The sequence below is a fragment of the Pinus tabuliformis genome, chromosome J (assembly GCF_031772625.1).
Source record: "Pinus tabuliformis cultivar Carrire ecotype Pingquan chromosome J, CPIR1, whole genome shotgun sequence".
NCBI classification, from domain to species: domain Eukaryota; kingdom Viridiplantae; phylum Streptophyta; class Pinopsida; order Pinales; family Pinaceae; genus Pinus; species Pinus tabuliformis.
The window spans coordinates 312444571-312467411 of NC_142295.1; the positions used below are offsets into that span (position 1 = coordinate 312444571).

General features: G+C 40.2%; 1 protein-coding gene across 8 annotated transcripts in view; it reads right to left on the bottom strand.

Annotated features, from left to right (window-relative positions):
• Positions 1-22841, bottom strand: part of LOC149226985 (putative ALA-interacting subunit 2) — a 121574-nt gene that overhangs the window by 98318 nt on the left and 415 nt on the right. For 3 of the 8 annotated variants that reach the window (XR_016247763.1, XM_089377653.1, XM_089377651.1), the window contains one exon: positions 22671-22790. Coding sequence is in view for 2 of the 8 variants with exons in the window: in XM_089377653.1 (XP_089233779.1) it covers positions 22671-22743 (73 nt within the window). In the remaining 6 variants the exon portion in view is untranslated. The remainder of the gene's footprint in view (positions 1-22670; positions 22791-22841) is intronic. The other 5 variants (XM_089377658.1, XM_089377657.1, XM_089377654.1 and 2 more) reach the window with 2 other exon arrangements.

Sequence of the window (22841 nt, forward strand, 5' to 3'; positions counted from 1 at the left end):
CATTCCTAAACTTTTGACTCATCTCATACAATAAACCACACCTCCAAAAAAACTTTAATTTAAAACTATTACATCTTAATTCTCCAAATTATCTTCTTATCACTCCATTACAAAGCTTTATCTAATGATCCTTATTACTCCAAAAAAGGTTTTTCTTCTCATACATAATGCAAAAATTGTAGAAAACTACTTTATGCAGACACAAACTGCCTACACATCAAAGGCCCCAATTACAGAGTTACAACAAAATTCAGACAAAACATATGATGGTGAACTACTACTCCTTGATGTGGGAGACTGGAGCCCTTACAATTTCCCCTTTCGTACTACTAGAGGGACATTCGAGCTTCAGAGTTCACTCCAACTTTTCTTCGAATCCGACTGGAGTAAGTGCCGCCATTGGCGGAATCGCAGGGGATGCTCTTCGTGTAGCGCAAACCCAAAGAACTCTCTATTGAATAAGTTTGCTCCTTGCTGTCTATTGGTTAGATCAAATTCTCGAAGTGCTTTGCGGATTGTTCAACAAAAGAATAATCAGTCCAGTGGGTTTTCTGCAAAGAAAGTAGTGAGAAAAGAGCGCCCACCTATTCGACTACTGTCTCTATTGAGGATTAGGCCATTCAAGACCCCTAAGATATCGCCTTGCAGTAAATCTTCTCAAGTTTCTCCTAGACCTTATTTGGGGTCAGATGGACAGCCTGATCTGCCTTTCATGGGCAGTCCTAATGAGCCAAAATCAAATAGTTCTAACCAGTGTGTTATGTGTTCAACATACACTGTTTTCTTCAAAACGCAATGTCAGGCATGTAAAAAGGTCTATTGTAGCAATTGTGTCAAGTCGGCCACTGTAAACACCTAAAAAGGACTTGGATGCCAAGCCACCTGTGCATTTGGATCAAATAGTGATAGGAATTTGGAGTCCAGGACGAGTAACTGCTGCCTCAGTTTATCCTGCAACTAGAGGGTCTGCCCTCGGAGGTCAGCGCCAACTCCCTTAAAGGCTGAGCCCTCTCGACTCAGCACCATCTTGGATTCCCATTCAGATACTTACGTTTACCTACGAACAAGTAGTTCTGAAAAAATATATTGAATTTAAAACTATCACTCAGCGAGGTCGTTGATCTGCCTCCGCAGTTCTGAAAAAATCTATTGAATTTAAAACTATCGCTCATTAAGGTCTCTGATCTGCCAAAGCGACCCCCCTGCTTATTTAAAACCAGTGTATTTGCTCGAATCAATCAGTGATATATTAACATGCTCGTCTGATATTTCAGTTTAGACATGGATTACTACGACGAAGACCCAAGGCCTTGTTTTTAGTTGCAGGCATCCTCCATACCCACCTCACTTCAACGAGTGCGAGCCTGGTTTTTAACAAACTAATAGTAAAACACTCACACTCATTGCAAGTTAATTACACGCATAAGTCTGCACTGCGTTGTCCACATGTATCATCTCTTCCACAAAGACACCCAAATTCTTCAATGCTTTTCCATACAACAGTTTGATAATTTTGTAAAAGTTCACTAGCCCATCAGAACCACCAACATCCGATTTGCACCACAAAAGCGTGCCATCCTTTGTAGATCCATTGGTCATCCTTATGATATCTACATGTAAGCACACTCCTAATTTGTACAGCAGCTACATTTCACCGTGGCCAGAATGACCTCGAATGTGTCTTTTTTCAAGTGCTACAGGCTGCAGAGTCCTGAAAATTGATTGGAATATGTTGCGCTCATATTCAACATCAATGTTCCAATCTACACAAACAATCCGTTATAGATCCATGCTTCTCTATGATCCATATAGCTCTGTGATATGTAGAATTTGACACTAAAACTTTTAATGGCACAAAGAGATATTTGCAGCTTCCATCGAACTCCTACGCACTCCTTATTCCATACAACAATAGTTCAGGGTTCAATTCCTATGAAAACATACAACAGTCAAATCCAACAGCCTGCACAACATTCCATTGTAATTATATAAACTTTCCACAACAACACTTATCCATACTAGCTCCGATACCACATGAATGAAACTAACACATAAAATAAACACTCAGAAATATAGAAACCAGACATGGCGGAAAAGGCCTCAGCCTTACAGCATTCCTCACATTCTCATTATTAATCAATCCAATGTACAAAGAATGATAATAGTACAAATAAATACATGAGGAAGTTGGTCTCAAGATAGTACGTCTATCTTGGACAAACATGGTTGAGATATTTTCTCAACAAAGCACTAATCTAGGAGAACTAGTTGGAGAGAATCTCTCATTCTAACAAAACTCCCTAGTTTGAGGAACTAACTCCTAATTCTCAAGATTTGATTTATTTAATTATGATATTTGGATTTATAATTGTTTTATTATGAGAGTGAGGCTAACATTAATTTGGGCCATCGATTATGTTTTAATCTTGGTCGTTGGTTCTCCAACAAAAGATTATAAGAAGAAGTCGATGGGTAGATGGAAAATACATCAGTGCAAATACTCAGTTGCCTAGGCAGATCGATTTTCTCAATGGCTAAAGTTCAGCAAGCGAAGATAGAGCCAAAGGGTGAGTTGCAGGGGAGAAAGAGAGGGCATCAACAGTAGTCTGAGAGTGCAGGATAAATTATGGAAGGGTCAGCGTGAGAGAGGATGCAGTTCATCAGGGCACTGCGCAGAGGATGACACAATGAGACCAGTGTAAGGGCAGAGGGGTCGTTTCGGGGTCAGAGAATCACTGTGGAGAGTGAGAAATTTAATACTAAATTTCTCTCAGTGTTTCTTTCTCTATTTTTGTTGTTTGATATCTTGTACATGAATTACTGCTAAAGAATAATAAAGAAACCCTCATCTGCTGCACTGGTTTTCCCACATTGGGTTTTTCCGGGGACGATTGTCCAAAAATAACTGTGTTAATATGCTTATATGTGTGCTAGCATTTCTCTAATTTTCCTTGCATTTATTTTTCCTTAGTATTTAATTTGTGAAGGCTGCAGTGTATTTATTTCGATATTTACTGTAAGAAACTGCAAATAATTTGTTTAATTTATTTAACAAATAGAAGAGATAATATCAATTACTGTAATAGCATTTCAGACTTCGGAATTTTCACATGATATCGAAGCACAAATCGTAAGTCGAAGAGCTCACTAGCAGAAGGAAAGCGAATTTCAAATCTCTGCAGAGGCAGTAGTTTGAAACCCTCTAGAGGCAACGCAATCCCTTAGGGACAGGAGGGTCAGTTTTTGAGGAAAATTTAGTTCGCTGAGAGAGTCAACAGAGAATAAAATCTTCCAGATCGAAGATTACTAGAGGCCGAGGAATTTGCAACAGTTTCCTTGAAAGAGCAGATTTCCAGCTAGGACCCAGCATTTTGCATCAACGAAATCAGCGTTGAAAAGGAAAGGAGAAATAGAAAAGAAAATTCATGGATAGAATCAGCAATCAGGAAGCCTCAGAATTGTCTTCCAGATTGGAAGATGAATTTGCGTGCTTGTCAGGTTCAGCGTCATCTGGTATCTGCTATATTGATAGTGGAGCTTCATCTCATATGACGGGAGTTAGAGAATATTTCTCTAGCTATCAGGAGGAGCAGATCAACTTCCAGATTACTATGGGGACAGAACTAAATGTACTCTGGAAGGGAGAGGCACCATAGAGTTTCAAACTGAAAAAGGAACTAGCACCAGTGCTACTAATGTACTGCATGTGCCAGGATTGTGTATGAACCTAATTTCAGTATCCAAGTTACAGGACAAGGGGTACGATGTACACTTTGTAGGAAAGAAAGTGTATGTCAAACACTCTAGCTAGAAAAAGGTGAGACATATTGTAGCTAGAAGCAATAGTGTAAAATTTGGCAACTAAAGCCAAACTCCACCTTGGACAGCTCATATGATGGAGATGATATTTTTGTTGGATTCCACTTTTCGAGAGGTGTAGGATTGATCTAAAGATCATCTCATTCTGACATGTATAAATGGAATTATGAATTTATTTCTTTTATGGACAATTTTTCAAGGTCGGCCACCAATCTAATGTAGGTTCAAAAGCCCAAAAGTCATGTCTCTTCACTCTCAACATTGCATATAAATAGAAGGAGCATCTACCTCATTTGGACATTCATCATCTCACACATATCTCTCTCTCCCCTCATCTGATTGGGTCGTACAAATTGCAGGGAAACGTTCTTCTCCTCCACACGTGCGAAAGTTTTACTAGGGCTTTCTGATTTTTGCGTTGACCAAGTTGTAGAAAGTTTGACTAGCATTGACTGAGCAGCGTTTGACCTTGTTTGACTGCAATTTTTGTGGAATAGCTATGTTTGGCAAAGCCGCATTCTTTGGCATAGAAACCGAGATTTTCTGTGTTGTTTGACCAACGTTGACTGCAGCAAGTTTGACCACAGGTTTGACTGTGCATTGACCAAGTTTGACCGATTTCTTCAGGACTATTTTGGGCTGATTTGGACTATTGTTGGAGGCCGAATTGACTGGGTTTGACCAAGCTGATTTGGAGGAATAACTCTGTTGATTTGACCATTGTTGACTTCTTGGTTAGGGCATCCTGTTGGCTGCGGTTTCACTGAACAGATTTGACTATATTTGGGCAAGTGAATTTTGTATATTGTACTCTCCCTCTCTCTGCTGAACTTTTGAAGAATAATAAGAAGACTTGATCAAAGCGTTTCACCACATTGGGGTTTTTCCCTGGCATCCGCCAAATATTGTGTCCTCTTGTCTTGGCTTGTCTTCTGCTTTTTGTTTATGTTCTATCTGCATTTACTATCATGTTAATGTGATTGCTAATCTGAAATTGATATTGGGCTAATAAAAAAAATTGAAGTAAATTGCTCTTAAGCATAGAACATACTATTGTTATCTAAAATTAGCATGGTTTCGGAGTTGAGGTGAAGACAAAGCCCAAGCAAGAGTGAAAAGAGAAATCACTGAGATTTGTTGGACAAGGACAAGATTCAATGGCCTTCGCATCTTACTTCAAACCTTATGACAAGCTCAATGATAAGTCTAATTATCATGCATGGAAGATATCTCTTGATTTGACTTTGGAAGAGCAGGATGTTATGGACAACGTGCAGGGAAAGATTACTAAACCTCCTTCAAATGCACCGGTTGCCGCTAAGAAAAGCACAAGAAAGGTGAAGTCAAAACTAATAAGATCATCAGGGATTCTACTAATAAGCATTTGGTTGCATACATCTCTGATTTGAACACATCCAAGGAGATGTATGACAAGTTGGTTGGCATGTTCAACGTTAGCAATGCAAACCAAGTCCTCTTTCTCAAAAACAAGTTGAAGGACATAAAGAAGGGAAGAGGTGAAGATATCCAATCCTACTTCATGAGGATTATCGAGATCAAAAATGATCTTCTATCTATTGGAGAAGTTATAGCTGACAGGGAGCTCACTCTCATTGCACTTGGAGGTGTCCCTCATGAATGGCATGTGTTCAACACTACTATCCTCAATAATGACAAGGTTCCAGGTTTTGATGAATTGTTGACTAGATGTAATCAAGAAGAGACAAGGATGATGGAGAGATACATGCCTTCAAATAAGAATGAACTTATTCCATTCTTCGCTCATGCTAAAAAGAAGAACGATGCAGGTTCAAAGAAGCAATGTCAAGGAAGACCGAGATTCAAAGATGGAAGGAAGGGAAGATGCTTCATTTGTAACAGGTTTGGTCACTATGGAGTGTCCTAATAGAAAGGATACACCTCGGGATGATGACAACAACAACCACAACAATTTCAGGGGCAATAACAATCAAAGGAATGGCAAATTCAACAACAAAGGAAAAAAGAATGCTCTCGCTACTCAACATGGAAATGGTCGACCTCCCAAAAGATCAAGAAACTCCAAGTATGATGAATCTAATGTTGTGATAACAAGCCAAAAGAATTTTATCTTATATTTGCCCTCTCTACTGCCTCTCCATCGGATACCTTGGGAAATTGGTTGATTGATAGTGGTGCCTCAAGGCACTTCACTGGGTATAAGGAAGCTCTTTCAAATCTGATAGAAAAGGATACAAATTTGGAAATCATTCTTGGGGACAATGCCACGTATCCCGTGAAGGGATAGGAAAATTGGGAATGTTACTCTTCAATTGAATCAAGGTAACACCATTCATCTACAAGAAGTACTATATGTACCCGATCTAAAGAAGAACTTGGTATCTATCTCGGCAATGGAGGACAAAGGATTCAATGTGGCATTCATCGATGGAAAGGTGTAATGACCCACTTATAGTAAATTAAAATTAATGAAATTAAATAAAATTAATTAAATTAAAAATTAAATAAATTAAAATTAAATCATTAAAATAAATAAATAAACTTTATTTCAAATAAAGATATTCAAATAAAATCAAATCAGATTTTGTTTATAAAAATCAACATGTATCATAATTTGGACACGGTGATGGAGGATGTCGGTAAATGGAAACTTACAAGAAGGAAGGGATGGTTGGAGGCAAGGGGAGAAAAACAGGGGGAAAGTTGAGACACAAAGTTTGTTTATCATTAGGAACAGTTGGGTCTTGCTTGTTCTGAGGTTTCTGGGCACGGGGGAAACAGTCTGCTTAATTGAGAAGCTTACTGGACTGAGTAGCGAGGTTCTGCTCAGTTTGGCTGGGTGGTTTCGGTCTTTTGGTAACAGAGGTGGGAGCAGCTTGAGGCATCATCAACCGTAGGATTACAGGTAAGTACTCTCATCGGTTCTACCAGTTAAATTTATAAAATTCAAGAAATTTTATCACAGGTTCATGATGTTTATTTCAGAAATCTTTTACTGTATTTACAATGGCTGTAAAATTTTGTACAGTCCTTAAATCAAATTATTAAAGTCCTTACAAAAGGTACGTGTTTGGAAAAGAAATTTAAAAGAAGCATTTACTCTTGGATTCAGGGTTGATAGCCTATATCAAGTTGGAGGAAGCATATTAGGAGCTATGTCTTGCGACACATCTCGTCAATCCGAATTGTGGCACCAGAGGTTTTCTCATCTACATTATAAGGCTCTACCCGATGTGAGAAAGATGGTGACAGGTATGCCCGAATTTAAAGTAGAACATGAAGTTGTTTGTCAGGGATGTGCCGAAGGAAAACATACATGATACAAGGGGACCATTCCCCTCGAGTGATAGCAACACCAATGTTGCATGAAGTGAGGACGAAACGGGGACGTTTTTTGGAAGCGAGAACGCGGAAGCGTCATTTTCCAAAAATCTAGGAAGCGAAGCATCTGCGGAAGCGTCTGCTATATATATATATATATATTTGCATTTATACTCAAAACAAACATCCCAAATACCAAATTAGTTGTAGAAGACATGAAAACATGCATATTTTTGCATAAATCAAGATAGATATGGCATCCATGATTCCATTGTAGTTACTAGTATGTACATCAATGATTAATTATTCAAACATCAACCATCTATATTCTAGCAATTACAAACATACATCAAATTTTTAAGCATATTATAAAACATTTAAGCATATTATAAAACATAAAACATAGAGCATATTATGATTTATCTAGCAAGTGAGCAACTATCAACATTTTGTCATGTCCAAAATTCAAATAATAATGTTTACAAAATATATCACTTGGTCACCGTCAAGACAAAAACGGTTCAAATTCACAAGCCTACAAGTCTAATGATTAATCTATGACAAAAGTAGTAAATTTCCACCACGAAGCGAACGTGGCGGCGGGCCTCCATGTGGTGGCAATGAAGAAGATGGTGCCTGTGGAAGTTGTGGCACTGAAAATAATGAAGACGAACCCCTTGTTGTTGGTGTTGAACCATGGAACCTAGGAACCAAGGGACCAGATGGGGGTGGCATCTCAACACGATCATCATCATCCTGGAATCGCTCAAAAAATTCATACAAAAAAAAACACTAGTTAACAAAAAAAATTAAAAACATGAATTAGAGAAATGTTTTATAAGGAAAATTCATACCACAATGGACATACCTAGACAAGAGCATCCTCTAATTTCTCTAATCGCAACACTCCCTCCTCCAAATTGGGCTCCTCTAGATTCCTGTCCCAAATCTTAAGGTCTTTATTAGTCTTTGCATCATCACAATAATGGGACAACAATCGCAAGTTGTAATGAACATAAACCAAGCTCTCTGCCCGGTCTAAACTCAACCTGTTCCTTTTAACACTGTGGATGAAAGAATAAGAGCTCCAACACCTCTCTGCAGAAGAAGTGTTTACCACCTGTGATAGCACCCGCAATGCCAAAGTCTGTAGAAGTGGAGTAGCCCCTCCATGCATGTTCCACCACTCAAGAGAAGAAAAAGTCTCTCGATCTCTAATTGCATGCATGCTCCCAAATGGACCAGTGTTAAGCGTATAGTTGCTCAACTGTCTCCATACCATGGTAGCCTCCTCCTCATCAGGGACTAATTTACTCAATGCAATCATATATTTTTTGTGAACCTCTTGATCTTGGTGTGGTTTTCTCCTGCTTCCCCCCCAGGTGTTGGTGTTGAAAGCCATGATGGATGATAGTATTTAGGTGTCAAAACATATGCTAATGCATGCAATGGAACATTTAGCATTTCCCATCGGTTTTCCACCTCTGCACGAATATAATTGTACAAGGTGATATCTCTAGGCTCAACAATGTCTTTATTATTTAATCTGCCCCAACATGCTATCCATTTGCTCATACACCTCCCCAATTATTGGTCGATCTGAATCTCCAAACTTGATCATGTAATAAATTGGTTTGGTGAATTGCAAAACATATTTAACCTGTGACCAAAAGTACATGTCAAGAATAGTGTCCTTGGCTGCATTAGCACCATCTCTCTCAGTGTTAATTTCATCCCATGTTTCAGCACACACCATATTAGTTAAAGCTTGTCTCACCTTCACTAGTCACCTAAAGGTGAGGTAATAACTAGCAAATCTTGTCTTTGCAACTTTAAGCAACTGCAACTTGGAGTAAGTGCCATAGAAGTAGTTTACCCTTATATGCCCTATGATGAATTTAATCAATTGCTTCCCTCTCCTGTAAAGTTCATTAATCCACCCACATTCTTTATGCTTCACAATATCATGCATCAAAAGGTTCAATGTGTGAACCAGGCACCCAGACCAAAAGATGTGTGGATGAGTACGCTCAATAATTTTTCCTGCTGCCTTACAATTTGATGCATTATCTGTGATCACTTGAACCACATTATTTGGACCAACATCTTTGATTGATTGCAATAGGAGATCTGCAATGTTTTGGGAAGATGCACTGATGGAGGAGGAGTCATGACATGTAATAAATATTGCACCACTAGCAGAAACACCAAGAACATTTATCAAATGTTGGTTTCTAATATTTGTCCACCCATCTGATACAATGGATACCCCACAATCTACCCACTCATTTGTAAAACGTGTCAAAGCTCTTTGAACCTTTGCTTTTTCTCTTTCTAATAACATTGTTCTAGCTTTCTCATAGTTGGGGGACTTGTATCCTTTTGGGGCTTCATTGATGGCCTTTACCATTTCATGCCAATAGGGAGAGCGAAGCACATTGAATGGTACACCGCAAGCACAAAGAAATCGGACTATCTTTCCATCCACATCATCCCTCCCAGCAACATTAAGGAAATCCCCTATTGTTCTTTTACCTCCAGAGCTTCCAGAAGTACCATGAGGAGATGAGCTACCAAATCTAGAGGTTGCACTTGATTCAGAATGAGTTTTTTGTTTCTTGCTTTTTTGTTGTGCAGCCTCCTCTATTTGGATGTATTTTCTTCTTTGTTCAGATGAAATGTTTGGGCAAATTTGTATCCCCACAGCACCCTTTTTATCATCACTATCCATCACCCCAAAAAAATGCCTCCTCACACGGGTATATGAACCACTAAATGGTTTTCCTCCATGACAACCATGAGAGCACAAAAATTTGTAGCTTCCACCACCCTTTCCTCCTTCAAGTTTGGTCACATAGTTCCACAAGGGTGTTAATGCAGCTTTCCCCTCTAGTGTTTCATTTTCCCCTTCAGGTTCAACTTCATCCCCTTCCTCTTCAAACCCTTCATCCTCATCATTCATTGGGTCACTCATATTGGGACCACTGTCCTCTTGTGCTTCTTCCCTTCTATTCCTACTCCCCCTTGACATCATTAAAACCAAAAGTGGAATGATACATAGAAGCCAAAAGAACACCATCTTGGAATATGGATATAGGTGGTGGGCAACCTGCAATTAAATGAGCAAGTAAAAACAATGGGAAAGAGTAGGAGAGGGAGGAGAAAAATACAAAAAAAAATGTCAAAAAAATAAGGGAGTTTGGGGTTTGCACTTATCTCTTTAGCTCTTGTAGATGAAGTCCTTCAAGCTCCTCCTCCTTCTCCTAGCTCCTCCTCCTTCACTCCTCACAAGCTCTCCTCTCTTCTCCTCTCTTCTCTTCTCCTCTCTTCTCCTCTCTTCTTTTCTCCAACTCTCATAAATTCAAAGTGAGAAAATGAGAGATGAATGGGGGCTTAAATCCCTTCATTCCTCACCCTAACCCAAGGTGGACCCACCCCCAACAAGTCAAAATACAAAAAAATAAAAAAAACAACGTTTTTTTGGCTGCACGGCGGAAATGGAGGAACCGTGTACGGAATCGTACGCGATCTATACGCTTCGTAAGGCGAAGTGCGGCGCTTCGTACAGTTGAAGCGCGTTTCGGAAAAACCGAAACGTGTTTCGGTCACACGCTTTCGGAATTTCCAGGAAGCGTGTTTATTAGTCCGAAACGCGTTTCATACGGCTTTTCCACCACGCATCCGTACGGATCGCGGATTGGGGTTTAGATCCGCGGGAAACGTTTCCTGCAACACTAAGCAAGACTTCCGACATTTTGCAATTGGTTCATTCTGATCTATCTGGTATGTTTCTAGTGACATCTTTGGGAGGATATTTATATTATGCTATCTTTGTGGATGACTTCTCTCGCAAAACTTGGATTTATTTCTTGAAGAAGAAGGACGAAGTGTTCACATGGTTTCGTTCTTTCAAAGCCTTGGTCGAAAATCAAACAAGGAAGAAGATCAAAATATTGAGGATCGATAATGGAACTGAATATGAATCAAATGAGTTCAATGACTATTGTAGAGAAGTTGGCATTAAGAGGGAGACTACTACCACATATACTCCTGAGCAAAATGGTGTTGCTAAAAGGAAGAATCGTTCTATTATAGAAGCCACTCGTGCCATGCTTCATGATCAAAGCCTTCCGAAGTTCCTATGGGCAGAAGCTGCCAACACTGCCGTGTATGTTCAAAATAGATGCCCTCATCAAGCATTGGACTCCAAAACTCCCAAAGAAGTTTTCACCAGTAAGAAACCTGATGTTTCACTTTTTTTGGTAGCCCCGTGTATTTTCATGTGTCGAAAGAAAAGAGAAGCAAATTGGATGCATCTGGGAAGAAAGGAACATTTGTGGGCTACAATGAAACTTCTAGGCATATAGAATCCATGTGCCTAGTCAAAGAGAAGTGGAGATAAGTCATGATGTCACCTTCGATGAAGATGATGCCCTTGGGAAGATTAGTAACCTTCATATTCCAAGGAAGGACAAAGAAGCAGATACAGCAAAGCAGGGAGAACCACAGGATGAGCTAATGCTCGATGTTGAAGGACCAATGGATCCCATTGATCCACCTCCTCATGAGCCCTTCTCCTCAAAAAGGAGACCCTCATGGCTTAGGGAAACTCTCGAAGATGTCGAGAATCATATTCCAAGGGGATCCACCTCCTCATGAGCCTTGCACATTCGAAGATGTTGTGAAGCACCAAGTTTGGAAGGATGTTGTGAATGAAGAGTATGAGTCGATTATGAAGAACGATGTCTGGGATGTGGTCCCTAGACCCAAGGACAAATCCGTTGTCACCTCGAAATGGCTCTACAAGATCAAGCATGGAGCTGATGGAAGTGTTGAAAAGTTCAAGGCCAGGTTTGTTGCTCGAGGCTTCTCTCAAAAGGAAGGTGTGGACTATGATGAGATATTTGCACCAGTTGCCCGATATACCACCATCCATTCAATTATAGCCCTTGCTGCCTCGCAAGCAGTGTTGTGAACATCCCGATTTTATCTCGAAATCATGATTTTTTGGCCTAGCCGATGTTTGTCGATTTTTACCAATATTTTGATGGTATCTTGATTTTGCTGATGTTTGCCAATTTTACCGATATTTTCCCGATTTTAACGATTTTTTGGTTTTCCGAACCATTGCCGATTTTACCCTGATGTCGATGTTCGCAACATTGCTCGCAAGGATGGAACCTACACCAGTTGGATGTCAAAACTGCCTTCTTGCATGGTTCAATTAAGGAGGAAGTCTATGTAGAACAACCAGAGGGGTTCGAAGTTCAAGATCATAAGTCACATGTATGCAAGTTGAAGAAAGCCCTCTATGGGTTGAAGCAAGCTCCTCGGGCTTGGTATGAGAGGATCGACAACTATCTAATGAAGCTGGGTTTTACAAGAAGTGAAGTTGATCTAAACCTTTACTTCAAGGTTGAAAATGATAGACCTCTCATCTTGGTACTTTATGTGGATGATCTCTTTCTAACAGGTGCAAACCCTCTCATTCATCAATGCAAGAGGGAGTTGGCTTCCGAGTTCGAGATGAAGGACCTAGGACTGATGCATTATTTCCTAGGGTTGGAGGTCTGGCAAAAGCCAGGTGAGATTTTCCTTTCTCAAGGAAAATACATTGTGAAGTTACTTGAAAGATTTGAAATGGTGGATTGCAAGCCCATGACTACTCCAATGGAACTTAACTTCAAAAAGTTATGCGGAAGTGCTACTGGGCCCAATTTGGGAAATCCTTTTGAGTATGATCAACCCGTGGGGGCCCTGATGTTCTTGGTGAACTCTCGTCCGGATATATGCTTTGCAGTGAATACGTTGAGTCAATTTATGGTCAAGCCTCATCACATACATTGGATTGCTGCCAAGAATCTTCTGACATATCTTCGGGGCACAATCACCTCTGGACCGAGATACACAATCGGGAATGTGAGACTCCATGGTTATTCTAATGCTAACTGGGCTGGCAGCGTGGTGGATCGTAAGAGCACATCGGATGTTGCTTCTCACTAGGTTTTGCTTCGATATCCTGGATGAGCAAGAAGCAGAAATCGGTTGCTTTGAGCACTGCCAAGGTCGAATATATTGCTGCTAGTATGGCCTCCCGTGAAGCTGTTTGGTTGAGGACGCTCTTTAGTGCGCTGTTTGGACATGTGTTGGATACCACCGTGATCTTCTGTGACAACCAAAGTGGGATTCTTCTTTTTGAGGATCCCGTGTTTCATGACCGCTCCAAGCATATTGATATCAGGTACCACTTTATCTAGGATATGGTACAACAGGGAGCAATAAGGCTCCGTCACATTCGCACTAATGAACAAGTCACAGATTTTCTTACGAAGCCCCTGGGGAAGGTCCACTTTGGATGCTTCACATATACTCTATTACCAATGAATTATACATCATATCCCTTATCTTGTAATTGAGAGACATAAATCAAATTCATTCCCATACCTGGCACATGCAATACATTCGTGGCCCGAAGACTATCTCCTATTGTTGTCTAGAATATAATGGTTCCTTTTCCTACTGGGGTGCACTTCGTCCTGTTACCCATTGTGATTTGAAAGTTCATCTATTCCTCTTGATAGCTCGAGAAATATTCTCGTTCTCCAGTCATATGAGCTGAAGCCCCGCTATCAATGTACCAGTCCTCAACTGACGCAGAACTTGATAAGCAAGCAAACTCCTCTTCCAGTGTAGAAGCTAATTCGGAAATATTCTGATCCCTATTGTTCTCCATGCCCTTTTTCTTTGCTTCCATCTTGCCTGAACCTTGCTCTGATACCATGTGAAAATTTGCTGCAATAATTGATTTATTTCTCCTACTTATTTATGATAAGTTATTTACCAATACTTCAGTAAATACCAAAATAAATTCAGTTGCAGACTTCACAAACTAGAACTAAAAATTAAAAGGCAAGAGAAACATCAGCATATGAACAATCACATTGACACACTTGTTTTTGGACAATCGTCCCGGAAAAACCCAATGTGGGAAAACCGGTGCAGTAGATCTGAGGATTCTTATTATTGGCAGTAAATATCTGAATACAATTTGGATGCCCTAGAGAAAAATGGCAATCCACTCAGAGAAGATAACTGAGAATTTTCTCACACTAATTCTGAAGATTTTGCTTTGTTCCCAGCCCACTGCGTAGTCCGTGCGTGAACCTACGCAAGCTCTGCGTGATTTCTACGTGGAGGCACCCTCTAACTACGTCAACCTAGACTTTTGCTGCTTCTGCCGCTGAGAAATCGAGATTTCTCCTACCAATCAACTATTGTGATTCCCGGCACTGAACTCTGCTCATCCCCAGCACTTCTGCGTCAAACTCCTCCAAATTCTACGTTGATCGTCTGCGTCAATCTCCTTCAGCGATTGTGTTGTCCCTTCTTGGACCAGTGTTGACTCTATTATCCTTCTTCGTGTATTCACTGGAACTGGAAATGACTTCCTTCCAATGCTGCTCTGATCCTCACTACTTAATCACTGGTTCGAATTCCTTAGCAAACCCTGCCCTAGGAAAACCGAACTCACTGATCAACTCTTTGTGTGTCTTTAAGTGAACCCCAAGCCTCCACCTTATACTTTTCCTGTTGAGTCTTCAACAGCCAAGATTAAGTCTCTAATCAACGGCTAAGATTAAAACATGACTTGATCCACCTTCTAGATCATTCTCACCCATATTTTGATTAATACCCATTAATATTTTAATTTCCCTAAGTTTAGACTTAGGAATTCCATTAAAAATATTAATTATTTTAATAAAATACAATCTGGGTGGAATTTCACCAAACAGTCTCTAGGTTCTTTAAAACTCATGTGCCTTAGCCTCTCCGCCAATTTTCAAGGCTAGAGCACTTCTGATGCTACCAAAAACTAACAGATCTCATTAGATATCTTCTTCAAATTTCACACTAGCTTATGATTTTACGCAATTTGCCAAGTTTAGATATGGATGGACCATCATATAACCCTATTACATGTGTCAATACCCAAGAATTACAGTATTTCCCAAGAAAACAATCAAGGTGTAAGTGTAAATGACGATGGTATGACCTAGGGTTTACTTCATCTTTGACATGCAAGGCCAAATGTGATATTCATCCCCATGGGCACCTTTGTAGAAGGAGCACTTCATGCATTGAATTACCCTTTCCTTGGCACTATGTCTTTCCACCCCTTTTTTGCCTTTTTCTTATATTCTTTTTTTTACTCTGCAACCTCCCCTTTAATGTACATGCATTTCACTGCATTAGGACTTGGGGCAATGACCTCATAGCGAAGTGGTACAACTCAAGCTTCATTGGCTTTTGACTTATCATTAATATAATAATATCTCATTTGTTTCTTCTTTTGGCTTTTGAAATTTGTATCATGCTCTGTCCTTTTAATTCAGTTGCATCAACCTCCATCATGCAAACCCGTGCTTCTCATGGGAATGTGAAGTACATACCTTCTTTAGGTACATGTCACAACCAATCCCAAAAGAAAGAACAATGGAGGGGAAGCAAATAGACTATTTTAAGGAAAGGATATGGACACATTACCCTTATCAAGGTCCCTCAATGGTACCCTTCTCCCCAAGATTGCCAACACTTGACTAGAATATGTACGATGATCAACAATGTGAAACAAGGAAAAAGGAAAAATTTTCAAGCATCATAATTCATTATCTAATTCAACCAATGATCCCTACTTGCATGCCAAATACATGAAATGTAAACACTTCATATGAAACAATGGCTAATGTACCTCCTGTGTGTTGGGTCACCATCATCAAATGAGTGAGATAAGAATGATACATGAGGCATATGTGGGCTACTATCTACGGAGAATATTGAAAATCATCACCGTGACCATTGCTTGTAGTGTAGATCATAGAAGAAAAATACCCTCCAATTACCTCTACAAGGGGGTAACAAGCCCTAAGGTTGAAATTTCACAGGGGACACATCTTAGGAACCTCAAAGTTGAGATGAAATTTCTAAATTTGCATTAAGCATGGTTTTCTGAAATTTCCGCATCGATCACACTAGCTGACCACTTGACATCCTCACATCTTTACCCATCATCTCTAAGCCCCTTAGATTCTACATGAACATAAAAATAGTAAAGCAAAAAAAATGGAGGAAATAGCCTCACTACCATTTGCTATATTTTCATTCAAATTAGGATACATCCTAACTAAATGACTTGATCCTAATGGTCCTCATTCAACACCATTGTCTTCGTATTCTTAACAGGTCACAACTTCTAGATGCATCTTTTCTCACATGAATTATAATATCATTACCATTCCACATTAGAAATATATACCACTACCAACCTTTTTCCCTCCAATAATTATTCCACCATTATTGCTAATTGAAGAATACCTCTACATCATTGCTCCCACTCCAACACATAGAATGTGAGAGGAGTGAATGAATATTTTATTAAATTTTTCTTTGCATTATATAAAATTTGGAGCATAATGAACCACTAATCATAACTTCGGGAAAATTGTCAAAGTAACCAAATTTTTTATCCCATCTCTAATCCAAAACCGGACATGAAAATTTCTTCTCACCTGGCTCCTTGTGAATAATCTATGTCAAATTGGACAATCAATGTAGTTATTAGTTATATATAAATGTGTAGTATTCTTAGGGAACATTTACAGTAAATATGCAAAGCAAAGATAGACAAAAAGCCATAAAACAGTAAGCGTGAAATTAGACCAAGAAACTGCACCAAAAGTTGCATTGTTGAGCCATTTTATTGATAAATAAATGGTGTACAATATGGTGCTGGAAGGAATGCACCTAGGATTGCTCAAGGCAAGCTAGCAAAGCCCCAAATGATAGATAAGTCACCCCTCTCCAATTTGTTGTTGCGTTGCTCTAGCTCTGCGCTGAAGATGCCTAGAAATATGTTGTTGGCTGAGTAGAACTGCTGCTAGGTCCCTCTCCGTTGCTCAAAAAATTCTAGGAAATTAATCCCTGCCTCTCCACAAAATACCCAGAATAACCAACAAAGGATTTGGCCAATGGTTGACCTCAGATATTCGGCCCTAATTTCCCTCAATGGCTCAACTGCTAGGTAATTCAACCCACCTATAAATCCTGCTGCAAATGGCCACCAAAATAGCTACAATTGTCACTAAATTACTTCCCCAACCTTCTCCCCAAGTTTCAGCCTCATCCACCCTTCACTCCTCAACCTCCTGGAGTGCCTCCACCATGAACTGCGTAATCCCTGCGCTGCTGTAGCTAAACCTCTCATAGAAATCAGACTCCCTGCTGCTAGTACAAACTGAAAAGGGTAGAACTCCCTCCTTGGGTTGGCACTCAAAGTCCACCGAAGCAAGGGTTGAGATCTCCACTTGGAGACACTCGTGTGCTAAATAGCACTTGCGGAGTTGGCTTCAGCGCAAGCATGTTTTTGTCAAAAGACAATTTGCAAATGATGAATGAATGACTAATTGAGTGTGTCTTCCTCTTTTTGTCAAGGAGCCTCCAAAATGCCCATGTGGGCCCAACTCGAATTCCCCACACCAAATTCGCTCCAATGACAGTGTATTCCTCGTGTGGGCCATAATTCCCATCAGGTGGCCCCCACGCTTGACTAAGGCCGCAATATTTCCTCCAGCTCTAATGTTTGGGTGTGCTCTAAGCCAAAAATCATGTGTGGGACCTCTAAACCCACATTTCCTAAGTGCAGCCATGCATTATAGCAAAAATGGTCAAAATTGATATTTCACTTAGTAAAATGCTAAGTGGGAATATCATAGTCCTCCCTGCCAAAACGTTGTTTGTCCTCAAGCAACTGCAACGAAGGATGTTGAAGTATCTGCTCCCCCTCCCAAGTGACATCTTCAATTGGTAGATTCCTCCATCTGATCAAAAACTCCTTGATGACCCGGTTTCTCAAGTGCCTCTCCCGAGTATCCAAAATGGCCTCTGGCTCCAGCACTAAATGCCCCTCATCGTCCATAAGGGGTAGTTTTGTATTTGTTGTCACTTGCTGCCCCAACGCCTTTTTCAAGCAAGAAACATGAAAGATGTTGTGCACCCGACTCCCCAGGGGTAGCTCCAGCTCATATGCTACCTCCACGACCTTCTGAGTGACACAATACGGTCCATAGAAGCGGGGTTTGAGCTCCTCAACCCCCTTCTGCTCGAGTGATGACTGCCAGTACAATTGAAGCCTCAAGAAGACCAAGTCCCCTACTTCAAACTGCCTCTCAACTTTGCCCCTGTTTGCATAAAGCTTCTGTTGGTTTTGGGCTATCCGCATGTTGTCTTTGACAGCCCACAAAATGTCTTGGCTCTCCTATATCCAATTCTTGGCCCTTGAGGTCTTGCTATCTCCAAACATAACATCAACAAAAGATAATGCATCATAACCATACAAAGCTCGAAATGGACATGTGGTATGTGGTGTTGTAGCAGTATTCACCCAAGTGCAACGACTGTATCCATGCTCGCTGTTGACCTGTTACATAGCTACGCAAGTAGCCCTCCAGCCACTTGTTAACTATCTTTGTCTGCCCGTCCGAGCAGAGCAGTACAAATCAGTACAGGGCAGAACAAGACAAAGCAGAACAGGCATAATAGAGCAGAGCAGGGCAAGCGTCAAGCTATACAGGTCAGTGCATTTGATGGATGAATAGTAGCGACCGACAGACAAATTGCAAATGGAGTTCTTCCTAGTTGAGAGGGAGTGTTAAAATTGGCAACTAGGGCCAAACTCCATGTGGGTCATCTTATTCATGGTTGATAATATTTTTATTAGATTCCTCTCGTCGAGAGGTGTAGGATTGATCTAAAGATCATCCAACTCCGATAAGTATTTATGGAGATATGAATTTGTTTTTATTATGGAATAATTATCAAGCCGACCTGCACTCATGTAGGCTCAGAAGCCCAACAGTCGCATCTATTCAATTATCATAAGATGTGTATAAATACAGGAGGACTTTTTCTCATTTGCACTCACTCATCTCATCACATTTCTCTCTCTCTCTCCTGCGCAGAAAAGAGGCTCTTCTCTACTACGCAAAAAAGAGACTCTCTCTCACACATGTGGAAGGAAGGATGCAGTTTTAGGGCTGCAACTGCAGTACCAAAGTTTGACCAACATTGACCAGAAGACCCCCTCCTCAGAACTGCGTTGTAGGTCCATTTGGACCTCCTTTGAAGGCCGCATTTTTTGGTGGTGGAATCAGGCCAATCCGACAGTCGGTTTGCAAGATATCGACTGCCCTAGTTTTGATGATGAAGCCGCTAATGCTGATGCTGTAATTTAGGGTTTGCTACCGCTGATATAAGTCAGATTCTCTTTGTACTGTTTCTCTCTGCTGAATTATTGAAGATAAAAGAAGATTTGATCAAAGGGTTTCCCCACACATTGTGGGGTTTGTCCCTGGCTAGCCGCCACATCTGGTGTCTCTTGTCTTGGCTTGTTTTTTGTCGATCTTTTAATGTTCTATCTACACTTTACTTTATGTTTATGTGATTGCTAAACAGTGGCTAATAAGAAGAAAAGAAGTAAACTTTTCTAAGCATAGAACATACCATAATTTAACAAGAGAGAACACCTTCCTCGCTAAGAGGGAGTGTTAGTTTATGGATTTTTGGTAGCATCGGATAGGTGTTCTAATCTTGATTTGTGTCTAAGAGGCTAAAGAACACGAGATCTCCAAAACCCAGAAAACGTTTCAGGAGAAAACACCTAGAGACCACTCAACTGAATTAATTGATCAATAATTAAAAATTGCTTTAGTCTAACTTAGGAAAATTGATTAATTAATGGGTATTAATTGATAAAATCGACTTTTGCTCTAGAGACTTCCAAAAAAGTGTATTGATGGAGTCTAATTGATCTGAACCATCGATCACGATTCGATCTTGGTTGTTGATGCTCCAACGAGAGATTATAAGAGCAAGTCGATGGGATGGAGATAGACACATCGAACCAACAAGGGAGCAAGGCAGTGTGAATTACCCAGTGCACAGTATTCAGCGAGGGAAGAATTTGACCCAAAGAGTAGCAGAGATTGCAGCAGGGAGAATTTCCAAAGAAATTCTCAAGTGGTTTTCCCGTTTCCAACATCAGGAAAGGAAGGTCGAATTATCCAGCAAGGAGGCCGATTTCTGCAGTGCAAGTTGCCCAGTTTTCCAGTGCGAGTTGCCAGAAGAGGGATCGATTCAGTAGCTAATGCCCGGATCAAGCCTCGAGAGGCTTAGAAAATTGTTTCTAGAGGCAGAGACAGGCATGACGACTTGGCAGGAGGTGTTTTGGGACAATGCGAAAGTCCCAGATGTTGCAGTGCGCATTTCTGCCCAGTGGTGCAAGTGCTAGGGAGAATGCAAGTGCCTACGAGAGGCCAGTGTTTTTTCCAGTGAGATAAGTTATTGGAGTTGCGCCGATTTTCCCTTCAGGGTTTTTCCAAGGACTTTAGTCCAAAATAATTGTGTCAAAATTTGTATGTGTGTGCATCTATTTCTCAGTTCCTTATTTCACTTCCGCGGCATATTTTATTTGTGAAGAATGCATCAGTGAATTATTTGCTATTTGTTGTATTCAAATAAACTGCTAGTCAGTTAGGAGAATAATATCCAGTTGGTGCATTCGTGGAAATTTCACACACTACCCCCCAGATTGTTTTCAAAGCTCCAACAAAGTTTAGGTTTCATATCCCTCTCCCTTGGGCGCTTCCTACAACTGACAGGTTTTCTGACTCAAATCTTTGTCTTACCATAGTGGCAACCTTTCTAGCAGGTCACTCCCATGGCATGAAATCAAATAAAATTATTTTAACCTGTTTTTTAGATAATTGGTATTCATATATTTAAGAATTAGTTTACACAAACGTATTCAGTGAACTAAAAATTTTCTTGTGATAACTAGATCTCTTCAATATCTCAGTTTTCCAAGTGGCTATACATCGAAAAAATATCTGAACAGCAAAACATTTTCCTAAGGGCCACTAGAACTTGCAGGTTGATTAAGTTAGCCATGAATCTATAAATGTGTTGCTTGTCACACTGCAAACTTTTAAGGTAAAGTTGAAAGAAGTTTGAAGGGTTCTTTCCCACTGCTTCATATCATCAGACAACCGCAACCGTAAGTGGAAATTTTGGTGCAGAACTGGGCTTAAAGTAGGTGGTTACCTAGTTTTAGTGGAAAAATGAAATTGAATTTAGTCAACTTTCAAAATTATCAGAATTTCAATTTCTTAAAACAGGAACGTGGAACCAGGAAATTATGGATGGGATGACTATTTATTTTAGCCTGATGAAGCTACAAGTGCGAGATGGCCTTATGCTGAATTGAGTTTTGTCCAATTGTTAGGTAGGTCACAACCTACTTTCATCAAATTCCTGGAATTTAATTTAACTAATGGACATATTGATGCTAGTTGTTTTCCTGATCATTCCTGTAGGTCTTACAGAGAACCTTCAACATCTTTTCAAGGGCTAGTATAAAGCATAATGGACTTCAGACCGGCACCAGAACACTCAAGGACGATGTGACTCACCTCTCCCATCTTCTGGATCTGCATGTGATTCTCGGATGGTGCCTGCATCAGCGATTACATTTTGGTTCCAAGAATTTAGACTGAATCCATGGGAACTTGTCACAGAGGTGCAGATCACCCGTAGGCTTGGGGGTTTGGTGTCAGATCCTCACAGTCGTAAGATTTGTTTGCTGTGGTTGGTGTTATTTGGAAACAGTTTACAAACATGCTTCGTTAATGCCTCCTAAAACGCTGGTTCAATCTGCTATTTTGTAACCTTGTTTATTATGATGACTAAATTTTATTTTCACGGGAATTTTCAGTCGACAATAAAAGCCTAATTGAAGTTAATCGAGAACATATACCAGTTTAAGACAGCCCTAGAGCTTATATTTCTTCTTTTCATCGCATTTCTATGTTCAGATCAGAGAGGGCAAAGTTTTCATTATTTTATTTTTACAAGACGCTTCATTAGTGCTGTGGTGAGCATCCCCTTACCCATTCCGGGAGTATTAAAATAGAATGTAACCAAGTATTCCTTCGGCTGAGATGCGACCGGGAAACATGTCCCTCGGGGATTTGAACCTTGGTCTGGGTACAAAACACCTCGGCTTTACTATCAAAGGGAACCAAACTTTCCCAAAATCCTACTTAAAGGATTTTCCTAAATGCATGAGAGGGAAAGTTCGTTGGTATTGGATCATTGGTGATATTGGTCTCCGAAAATGAATTCTCATTATGTTACATGTTTTCTCAGCTCTGCTTCATCTATCCCATCACATCATATCAAGAGTTAAATGAAATTGAGACATAGTTTCCATAAATCCTGATGTTTCAGCTTGTGGGCATTGTTGCAACAACAGATCTTGGTTTCAATTCTCACTACGCCTTTTCCACAGTGATCGTCTCATCCAGGATTGATTTATCCAACGTGGTTATGTTTAACTAAATCGTCTAATACAACAAGAACCCAATTGTTATGTGAAACAATGAAACCAAAAATACAGGTGATTGGGAAGCAGAACATACTCTTGGGTCTCCGGGATGCTGTTCTGGGTGCAGCCGCAGCAGCAACAGAAGTGCTGGGACCGCTACCGTCCATGGCAACAACAGCGATAATTTGTAAGAACCAGACCCGAAATTTTCAGTCTTTCATGGAGCGCAGAAAATGTATGTCAGCGACGAGTCAAGGGCATGATA